Source organism: Rhineura floridana, chromosome 7 (genome assembly GCF_030035675.1).
Source record: "Rhineura floridana isolate rRhiFlo1 chromosome 7, rRhiFlo1.hap2, whole genome shotgun sequence".
Classification (NCBI taxonomy): Eukaryota; Metazoa; Chordata; class Lepidosauria; order Squamata; family Rhineuridae; genus Rhineura; species Rhineura floridana.
Window position 1 is genome coordinate 80,747,794 of NC_084486.1, and position 11,516 is coordinate 80,759,309.

General features: G+C 43.5%; 1 protein-coding gene across 1 annotated transcript; it reads left to right on the plus strand.

Annotated features, from left to right (window-relative positions):
* Positions 1-5,265: 5,265 nt before the first annotated feature.
* Positions 5,266-10,947, plus strand: LOC133388432 (uncharacterized). The gene is made up of 2 exons (XM_061634390.1): positions 5,266-6,794; positions 9,075-10,947. Exons 1-2 carry the CDS (start codon positions 5,472-5,474, stop codon positions 9,135-9,137), a joined length of 1,386 nt encoding a protein of 461 aa, XP_061490374.1. The 5' UTR covers positions 5,266-5,471; the 3' UTR covers positions 9,138-10,947.
* Positions 10,948-11,516: the final 569 nt, after the last annotated feature.

An 11,516-nucleotide genomic window follows, 5' to 3' on the forward strand; every position in this document is an offset into this window, starting at 1 on the left:
CCAAACTCCACTGCTTGTGGAGGACAGGGTACTGGGGAGGTGAGCTTGGAGTATTTAAAATGTCTCATTGCCTTCCTCTTAAATGCTGGTGTGCGCCTGGTATATTCTAGGCTTGTATCGTCACTTGTCTAGTGTGAGTCTTGTTCCACACTGCAGCCGGCTCAGATCTCTATTTTTCAGTTGAACTACTCACATTCAGAATTCTGGTTCCAGCAGTGAGACAGAGGATAGATAGCAAACATAACAACAGATAAACACAGAAACTTATTTGATCATTCATTCCCTACCATTCATTCAGGTTCTGAGACCTGAACAGAGTGATGTTCTTATAATCTCTCTTGACTTGTTAGGGTTTATGGGCTGCCATGGCAGCAATAAGTGAAATGTCATTGTCATTTTGATGATCTGTTTGATTAAGCTGAGCAGCTATAAGACACAGCTGAAAACACAGGCAGAGCATCTTCTAATCACTAACAGGAGCCAGAGATAGGTTGTTACATGATCTGGCTTATGGCCCTATTATTCCTTGTTTCATATAAAATGCTTTTTAGGGGTGTTTTCTGCACAATTACTGCACTAGTCATATTCCTAGGAACTTGATATAGGTGTTTAAAAGACACAATTCATTACAGCACAATCCTAACCATGTTTACTCAGAAGGAAACCCTTTGCATTCAATGATGCTTACTCCCAGGTGAGGTTAGGAGTGCAGTCTTGGTGGCCATTACTGATCATAGAGAAGTGGAACCAAACCAAAACCTTTGCTGTGCATGTACAAAGGTGATACATGACTCTTGTTTTCAGGCTGCCGGCTTTTAACCAGAGGCAGAATAACAGGGACATCTTGTTTAATGTTTTAGGAAAGATGAAGCTCCAACAATGATTGAGAATAGGGATATGTGAATCCCCATTTCACCCTCCCAAGTATAGCCCAAATTTCTCTTCTTTTTGTCCCACCCCATATGTGAAAGTAGGGTATTTCCTATCCTTTGTTTTTGTGCACAAGAAATTAGACATTGTTTTTGTACTATTCATTGTGTTTATATTTAGAGGTCTTTATTGCGCTTTCATTACATTCAACATCCAATTTCTTTTGATAAGTAGATAGCCTGGTACATTCCCTTTTGTCTGGAAAATGGATCTTTGGGTGACTAAAGAGTTGATCAAGTACACTAGATTTCTTGCCACAGTACCTAATGGTTAGAGATGTTGTTTGAAAACAGTTAATGCCAGCATAATGTATGCTGCCCTATTACTTTTCAAACAAGATTTTTTTTTTTACAGAGCCAAAAAATTCTCCTTAATTTGCATCAGAAACTGATGGAGTGTATAAGATGGGGGGGAAGGAGAGAAGGGCTTTTCATGCTAGAACACCCCACATGTGAAATTGGCTTTAATTATTGCATTTATTTATTTATTTATTTATTATACTTGTATACTGCCCCATAGCCGAAGCTCTCTGGGCAGTTTACAGTAACTAAAAACAAATACAATTTAAGATACATCTTTTAAAAAACAATTTAAAAAACAATTTAAAAATTTAAAACAATATAAAACGCATGCTAAAATGTCTGGGAGAAGAGGAAAGTCTTGACCTGGCGCCGAACAGATAACAGTGTTGGTGCCAGGCGCACCTCGTCACAAAAAGCATTCCATAATTTGGGGGCCACCACTGAGAAGGCCCTCTCCCTTGTTGTCATTCTCCGAGCTTCCCTTGGAGTAGGCACCTGGAGGAGGGCCTTTGATCTTGAACATAGTGTACGGGTGGGTTCATATCGGGAGAGGCATTCCATCAGATATTGTGGTCCCAAGCCATGTAAGGCTTTATAGGTCAAAACCAGCACCTTGAATTGAGCTCGGAAACATAAAGGCAGCCAGTGCAAGTAGGCCAGAATTGGTTTTATATGTTCGGACCATCTGGTCCCTGTTACCAATCTGGCCGCTGCATTTTGCACAAGCTGCAGTTTCCGAACTGTCTTCAAAGGCAGCCCAACGTAGAGTGCATTGCAGTAATCTAATTTAGAGGTTACCAGAGCATGGACAACTGAAGCCAGGTTATCCCTGTCCAGATGGGGACGTAGTTGGGCCACCAACCAAAGTTGGTAGAAGGCACTCGGTGCCACCAAGGCTACTTGAGCCTCAAGTGACAGAGATGATTCTAGGAGAACCCCCAAGCTACGAACCTGCTCCTTCAGGGGGAATGCAACCCCATCCAGGACAGGTTGGACATCCACCATCCGATCAGAAGAACCACCCACTAGCAGCATCTCAGTCTTGTCTGGATTGAGCCTCAGTTTATTAGCCCTCATCCAGTCCATTGTCACAGCCAGGCACTGGTTCAGCACATTGACAGCCTCACCTGAAGAAGATGAAAAGGAGAAATAGAGCTGTGTGTCATCAGCATACTGATGGCAATGCACTCCAAAGCTCTGGATAACCGCACCCAACGGTTTCATGTAGATGTTGAACAGCATGGGGGACAGAACTGACCCCTGCGGAACCCCATACTGGAGAGTCCAGGGTGCCGAGCAATGTTCCCCAAGAACCACCTTCTGGAGGTGATCTGCCAAGTAGGAGTGGAACCACTGCAATGCAGTACCTCCCACTCCCAACTCAGCCAGTCTCCCCAGATTGATACCATGGTTGATGGTATCGAAAGCTGCTGAGAGATCAAGGAGAATCAACAGAGTCACACTCCCCCTGTCTCTCTCCAGACAAAGGTCATCATACAGGGCGACTAAGGCTGTTTCTGTGCCAAAACCAGGCCTGAAACATGACTGAAATGGATCCAGATAATTGGTCTCATCCAAGAGTGTCTGGAGCTGGCCCGCAACCACTCGTTCAAGGACCTTGCCCAGGAATGGAACATTTGCTACCGGCCTATAGTTATTAAGATTTTCTGGGTCCAGGGAGGGTTTCTTCAGGAGTGTTCTCACTACCTCCTCTTTAAGGCAGCCAGGGACCACCCTCTCTTGCAGAGAGGCATTAATCACCTCCATGGCCCAGCCGGCTGTTCCATCCCTGCTAGCTTTTATTAGCCAAGAAGGGCAAGAATCCAGCACAAAAGTGGTTGCACAAACCTGTCCAAGCACCTTGTCAATGTCCTCAAGCTGCACCATGTTATATTTTATTTTGTCGTATATCACCCTGTGGTTGATCTGGTGAAGGGTGGTATAAAAAAACCTTAATAAATGAATAATAAAATAAATCCACACTCAAATGTGAATTTGGATGATTTCTCTAATATCCCTAATACAGAATCACTGATTGCCCTAGAAGAGGTCAGTTTGCCACAAACTGACAGAAGTAAGGTGGAAAATAATAGACAGAGAAAGCAGACAGTGTGCCCATGCATTAATATATGTGCATAGACTTATGCCATATGATGATATTGTGTCCTGCTCACACAGAGACCTTACTTGTTGTGAGGAGTCAACCTATTCGCTGGTCATCTTATACAGATAACCATGCTCAGTGCATGATTGCTTTAAAAAAGATCTGGTGTTGGGGGGAGGGGGGAGGCTAGAAGTATGGCCCAGCTTGGTCTGTACTCATGTATGCTTTACATGCAAGTAACGTGTCCACAGAGGTCCTGTTATGCCTCCAGTAGGGATGGGGGAATAAATTTGATTCAGTTCACATTTAAATGTGAACCTACCTAATTTGCACTTTCCAAAACAATGTGTGAACCAAAGCATGGCCATCCTTCAAAATTCATACTTCTCCAAATTTTGCAATGTAGTTCTCCAGCCTAGTAATATGTACAAAAATTACTTTACCTGAGTTAAAGTATGCCTGAAAATGCATATGTTGCTGAAAAGAACATACAAAATGCATGATACTGGGGAAATTGCTTTGCACAATTATATTAGGCAAAAATGCATATAAGTTTGTGTAAATTAGCACAAAAATGCTAATGATTTTCATGAGTACTTTAAAAAAAAAAAACACTACAAACTGATGTGGAGAACTGACCTTAAGACTGGAAGAAATTAGAAGCAGAGAGAAACCAAAATCAACAAATTCGCCCATCCTTTGCCCCCAGTGATGTCACCGAGAGCACGATGCGTTCTGATCTTCCCCCAAGTCCTCTAGTGTGCTGCCAAATGCCCTCCCCATCTCTTCCCTCCCACTCATTTACTTGCCACTTTCAGTTTGCATCACCAGCTTACCAGACACACTGTACTGGTAGAGACAGTGATGGGATGAAGGAAAGGAGGCAGATTCTCTTTTCTTGAAGGCACATAACAACAATCCCACTTTCACTACCCAGCTTGTTGATGTGTCTGCAGCCTTAGTGCCAGGAATATTGGGAAATGCAGATTTCCCAGTGTCATGCCAGTTGATCCCCTTAATTATTTTCCTGGGTCCCTGGTCATAGATAGTTAACTCCTTTGATATTTTTTCATCCCAGAGACCCGGTGATTTTTACAGCCCCAGCTGTATCAGCTTACTGCAAATTGGCACCTCTTTATCAGCAAAGAGGGGCCTGGTTCCGTCAAGGCCGTAAAAACTCCTACGGTTTGTTATGGGAAACCAGGAGAGATGGGGCCTGGTACTGTGGGAACATCGTTTCATCATTCCTGTGTTGGAACTGCTAAATTAGTTGATTGCTCCCAGCTGAGGTAAGGATTTTTCTCTATAAGAGAAGGCCTCAGCTCTTGGGCTGGGTTCCACTTGTGGGCACCACCTTGCTTATGGTGATGCTCTGCGGTGGCTCCACTATACTTCCTGACTGACCGTCCCTGAGGGGAAAGATACTAACTCCTGAGAAGAGCTGAGGCTTGTAAGTACAATTGAGGCAGTTAGTTTTATTATTTTCATTTTGTGCCAAGAACCTTTATATCTTGTTTGTTATATACCTTGCCCCTTTTGGGTGTTGGTTTTAGGATTTGATTTGCTGCTCCAACTAATTGTATGTACCTTTTTATCTTTTGTACCCTTTACCCTTTTTCTTATTTTCCTTTTTTAATAAACTTTACTTATTTTAAAGCAACGTGTGTTTGTTCCAGAGAAGGGGTTCAGTTCCTAAGTTCAGTCCTGGCTGCTTGACCAAACTACCGTGTACTAGAGGAATATTTTCACCTAAGACTTCTGAAGGGGCCAGGAGGGTATTGAGCCTCTGGTCCTGAGAGGCTTGAGTGTTCAGTGGGCTCTGGGGGTCCCTTCACCCCAGAGTGTTTAACCAATAGAAGGGTGGTGGCAGTACTACCGTGCAGGGTTGGTGTAAGCATACACAGCCCTAGCAGACCAGGTTGGCTAGGATCAATTGCCCAAGGTTGGGGATTGATTCCTGGGACAGTAAAAGTAGGAGGAGGGGAACTCCCTGCTTTCACTACATGTTGGCAGCGTTTGGGGTCGAAAAAGACTGAACCTATCTCTGGTTAAACATAGTTGTGAAAAGGTACAATTGGATAAATTACAATTATTAAAGATTCTGGCACAAAGGTTTGTTGTTTTGGAAAGTCAGGATGGATACAAGATCTAAACAAAAGAAGGCATTAGATCAGGTTTCCACTGAGAGTAGTGATGAGGAACAAACAGAGATGTTACCTCAAAGCAATTTTGAAGCAGCAGGAGGCAGCGCAGAGGGGCTGCCAGTCCAAAGCTTTACTCCGGAGGGAGAACGAGCACCGTCACCGGTACGGGGTCGACGGAGTATGGATAGCCAAGTTAGCCAGAGTGGGGGTGTGCCACCCATGGATATGTGGGCAGAAATGCACAACTTCTTCTCGAAACAGATGGCTCTTATGACTACCCTTGTACAACAACAACAAGCTTTTGCCCCACCAAGCCAAGGACTGAGGTCTGGCAGAGTGTGTTTGGGAGGAGCGGATCCAGCAGATTTTCCGTTTTATCAAGCGGGAGAGGATATCTCCGAGTTTTTTTTAATCTTTGAGCAAGCGTGTGTGGACCAGTCTTTAGACAAAAAATACTGGATGAAAATTCTACGCACTCAAGGAAAGGGAGAGTTAAGAAGTCTAATGTGTAAACTCCCGAGAGAGCTAGCTGATGATTATGAAAACTTTGTAAAATTGGCAACAGCCCAGTTTGCGCTATCCACCAGGGCATGTTACCAAAAGTTTGAGACTTTGACAAAAAAATCAAAAGAGACGTTTTCAGCATTAAGCGCTCGTACTGCTCAAGCTATGGATTTGTGGATTGCAGCTGCAAAAGCTAATACTTTTGAGCAGTTAAGGACTGTGTATACTCTGGAGAAATTTTACAAAATGTTGCCAAGAGAGCTTGCCGCAGCGGTGCGAGGCAAAAAGCCAAAAAGCTTGCAAGAAGCCGGTCATTATGCTGATGAACTAGATTCCTTTCAGGACAAAGAGGAATTGCCTAAAGCATATGTTAAAAAACCGGGCAATTACAAAGGGAATCAACCAGCGGGTGGAGGAAGTGAGTGGAAGAAAAAAACGTGGCCATCTGTAGTTAAGTCGGAGGACAAAGGGGAGAGCTCTGTTCCTGCTGCTGTTCCCGTGCGTCCGTCAGTTTACCAACCGAGTAAAGCAGTTTTGGAGAATTTATGCTTTCTATGTAAACAACCGGGGCACAGAAAGGACCAGTGTTCCCAACTGATTAAGAAGCAGAATGTGAGTGTCAGCAAAGGGACTAAAATAGCGGTAGTACAGAGAGCCCGTGATTATGAAGAACCAGGAGGGCAGTCATCTCCGGAAATTTCCCGTTGGTCGTCTTCGGATTCTAATTCCGACCAGGACTGGGAGTTTTCAGCTCCTAGTACTGAGAATAGTCCCATCACCCAAAGGAAAGGAAGTAAACAGACTCCTGCGGTGAGTGTTATTCAACCGGGAGAAAAGAAGGGGGGTGGAAGGAAAAAACCAACCCAGGAACTACTTCAAAGCGGGAAGGGAGAGAAGGAACGACTCCCTGCAGACAACGCTAGCTATTCCTGTTTGCCTGGCCAGATTGCTTGGTCCAACAAAATGTTTAAAGAGACTATTTATGTGAATTATGTTAAGTTAACGGCCTTTCGCGATTCGGGCAGTGAGGCATCGAGTTTATCTCGCCATTTAATTCCGCCTGAATTAATTTTACCAGGGATTAAAGCGTCAGTACATGTTTATGGGATGTCTAATAAACTTTGTGATGTGGCTGATGTTTGGATTTCATATAAAAACTGGTCGGGAAAACATAGAGTATTAATTCATGATTACTCTGACCAGTTTTTCGATTTCCTGTTGGGGAATGATATTGCCTATGCACATTATTTACATAATCAGAAGGCTGGAAACGTGAATGTAAATGTTTTAACTAGAAGTGCAGTTAAGAAATTAGAGCATGAACCTGATATGGAAATTCTACCACTAGATGGTGCTGTGACACGAGAAGTTGATGATTTAAACCAGCCGCTGCCAAACGGAGCTGGGAACAGGGATGATGTTGAATCTCCTGAGGAAGAGTTGCAATTAAATTCTGTCCGTTCTAAGGCGTAGGGAAGCTGCAGACAATGCTCCCTTGAAATTATCTAAATCTGTGACCGTGAGATTCTATTGGAAAAATGGGTTCTTATACAGAGAGCATGTGCCGCAGGGTGCATCTGTGGATTGGAAACCTGTTAAACAACTGGTAGTTCCAGCAGCGCATAGGCTGGAAGTGTTACAATTGGCTCATGATGCTATCAGTGGAGGCCATTTGGGAATAAAAAGAACTTTAGCACGAGTAACTCGTTGCTTTTATTGGCCCCAGATTGCAAAAGGGGTGCAGGATTTTTGTAAAAGCTGTTTAACCTGTCAGCTAGTAGGACATGCTAGGGATCACCCTAAAATGCCTATGCAAGTTTCTGAGATCATAGCAGAACCATTTGCCCGGGTTGCAGTGGATATTCTTGGTCCACTGAATGTGACGCCTAGTGGGAAGAAATTTATTTTGACTTATATAGATTATGCAACACGATTTGCTGAAGCAGTAGCTCTAAGCAGCATTACTGCCACGGCTATTTCAAAGGCTCTATTAGAGATTTTTTCTCGGTGGGGATGCCCAAAAGTTATCTTATCGGATCAAGGCCCCGGTTTTGTAGCTAAACTCACTAAAAAGCTATGGGAGATTGCTGGGATAGAACATGTGATGTCTGTACCTGGACAGCATGAATCCAATGGACTTTGTGAACGTCTGAACCTGACTCTAGGAAGAATGTTAAGGGCACATGCTGTAAAACATTCAGGTAACTGGGATGTGGCCTTGCCGTTTCTTATGTTTGCATATAGAGATACCCCCCAGGCCAGTTTGAAATCTTCTCCAAATCAGTTGGTATTTGGCAGGGATATTACAGGTCCCCTGTCTTTGTTAAGGGCAGATTGGGAAGGAAAGATGGAATTCTCTTCTGTACCAGTAACCACATATTTACAAAACTTGCGTGAGACCCTAAAGGATGCATTGGAGACTGCCCATGAGAATTTAGCAGAAGCCCAGCAACAGCAAAAGGCTTATTATGATTCTCATACTAAGGCACGTCGTTTTGCAGTGGGTTCAGAGGTGCTGGTGTTAAAACCACAATCAGGATCTAAGTTGTCAGTAGCCTGGACTGGGCCTATGCTGGTTAAGGCACAACTGAGTGATACCAATTACTTATTGGCCTATCCTGATTCAAAAAAGAAACCAAGGGTTTACCATATTAATACCCTTAAGCAATACTGGTCTAGGGCAAAGCTGGTTTTGGCCTGCACTAGGGCGAAAGAGCAGGAAGAAGGGTTTGTGGACCTAGTGGCAGAAAGTCAACAAGAAGGTGGTATTGATGAGGTTTTTTTTTCTGATAACTTGGAATATGAACAATGTTCACAACTACGCCAAGTTTTGGTGGATTTTCAATCTTTGTTTTCTAGTAAGCCAGGGAAAACACATTTGGCCAAACATTCTATTTTGACAGGTGATCATCCACCAATGCAGTCCTCCCCTTATAGGGTAACTGGGCCACATGCTAAAGCGGTGGAAAAAGAAATACAGGCCATGTTAGACTTAGGGGTTATTGAACCTTCTGTTAGCCCCTGGTCTTCCCCTATTGTGCTGGTAGCCAAGAAAGATGTTAATGAAATTCGTTTTTGTGTGGATTACAGGAAATTAAATTCAATCACCCAAGTGGATCCATACCCCTTACCCAGGATGGACCATCTGATTGAAAGGTTGGGGGCTGCTAAGTTCATCACCACCTTGGACCTAACTAAGGGTTACTGGCAAGTACCCCTAGATGAAGATGCTGTTTTGAAATCTGCCTTTGTTACCCATATGGGCTTGTATCAATTTAAAATGATGAGTTTTGGGCTTAGAAATGCTCCTAGTACGTTCATGAGATTAATAAATTCTGTCCTGAATGGTTTAGGAGATTACGCCTGCGCCTATCTTGATGATATCGCGGTGTATAGTGGGGATTGGGAATCCCATGTGAAACACTTAAGAACTGTATTTCAAAGGCTGCAGGATGCAGGACTTACCATTAAAGCCCAGAAGTGCCAATTTGGGTTGGGAGAGGTTTCCTATTTAGGCCATAGGGTGGGTAGTGGCTGTTTGAAGCCTTTGGATGCCAAAATTGAAGCAATTACTAATTGGCCAATACCTCAAACCAAGAAACAAGTTCAGTCATTCTTGGGGCTTGCTGGTTACTATCGGCGTTTCACTCCCCACTTCAGTAGTCTTGCCACCCCTTTGACTAATTTGTGTAAGAAATGCAAACCAGCACGGGTAGTGTGGTCGTCCGATTGCCAACAGGCCTTTGAGGCTTTAAAGGCTGCATTAATAAATTACCCTGTTTTAAAAGCCCCAGATTTTGCTGAACCCTTTGTGGTACAGACTGATGCTAGTAATTTTGGTTTGGGTGCTGTACTCTTGCAGAAGGATTCGGAGGGAGAACTCCACCCTGTAGCCTATCTGAGTAAAAAGCTAATAGAGCGAGAGCGCCATCTAGCGACCATTGAGAAGGAGTGTCTTGCTATAGTTTGGGCCCTGGAGAAATTAAGACCGTATCTTTGGGGACGCCACTTCCAATTGCAAACGGATCACTCTCCCCTGTGCTGGTTGTCCAGAATGAAGAATTCAAACCAAAAACTATTGAGGTGGGCTCTGTTATTACAAGATTTTGATTTTACCATAAATCATGTGGCTGGGAAGAATAATAAAGCCGCCGATGCTCTATCTCGTATGTATCATTTAGATGATTAATGCTGATCTTGTGATTTGTAACTGATCTTGCTATGGTATGCCTGAAATTCTTTTTAATAAATGTATAATTTAGTTTTGTATTTTAAGGTGATAATCTTTTTGATGTCTTCTAGAGCGATGATATCAAAGGTGTTCAACCTTTGATGTCATCTTCCTCGAAAGGGGGCGTGTCATGCCAGTTGATCCCCTTAATTATTTTCCTGGGTCCCTGGTCATAGATAGTTAACTCCTTTGATATTTTTTCATCCCAGAGACCCGGTGATTTTTACAGCCCCAGCTGTATCAGCTTACTGCAAATTGGCACCTCTTTATCAGCAAAGAGGGGCCTGGTTCCGTCAAGGCCGTAAAAACTCCTACGGTTTGTTATGGGAAACCAGGAGAGATGGGGCCTGGTACTGTGGGAACATCGTTTCATCATTCCTGTGTTGGAACTGCTAAATTAGTTGATTGCTCCCAGCTGAGGTAAGGATTTTTCTCTATAAGAGAAGGCCTCAGCTCTTGGGCTGGGTTCCACTTGTGGGCACCACCTTGCTTATGGTGATGCTCTGCGGTGGCTCCACTATACTTCCTGACTGACCGTCCCTGAGGGGAAAGATACTAACTCCTGAGAAGAGCTGAGGCTTGTAAGTACAATTGAGGCAGTTAGTTTTATTATTTTCATTTTGTGCCAAGAACCTTTATATCTTGTTTGTTATATACCTTGCCCCTTTTGGGTGTTGGTTTTAGGATTTGATTTGCTGCTCCAACTAATTGTATGTACCTTTTTATCTTTTGTACCCTTTACCCTTTTTCTTATTTTCCTTTTTTAATAAACTTTACTTATTTTAAAGCAACGTGTGTTTGTTCCAGAGAAGGGGTTCAGTTCCTAAGTTCAGTCCTGGCTGCTTGACCAAACTACCGTGTACTAGAGGAATATTTTCACCTAAGACTTCTGAAGGGGCCAGGAGGGTATTGAGCCTCTGGTCCTGAGAGGCTTGAGTGTTCAGTGGGCTCTGGGGGTCCCTTCACCCCAGAGTGTTTAACCAATAGAAGGGTGGTGGCAGTACTACCGTGCAGGGTTGGTGTAAGCATACACAGCCCTAGCAGACCAGGTTGGCTAGGATCAATTGCCCAAGGTTGGGGATTGATTCCTGGGACAGTAAAAGTAGGAGGAGGGGAACTCCCTGCTTTCACTACACCCAGCACTACTGAGAGATGTAAAATCTAGAGAAGAATGTTTGGGGCCAATATATTCACCTTGAATTTGAAAAGAACATGACAAGCTGCTAAAGTTCATATTTCCAGGGCAGGAATTACAAAACTCATCAGCATTACTAATTCTTAGCCAAGATAAACTAGCATCT

What these genes read in the sequence shown, in the direction of transcription:
- LOC133388432 (XM_061634390.1), top strand. Translation starts at nt 5,472, where the DNA reads ATGGATACAAGATCTAAACAAAAGAAGGCATTAGATCAGGTTTCCACT. An exon ending in GAAGTAAACAGACTCCTGCG is followed by an intron (nt 6,795 to 9,074) that starts GTGAGTGTTATT and finishes TGTGGATTACAG; the next exon opens with GAAATTAAATTCAATCACCC.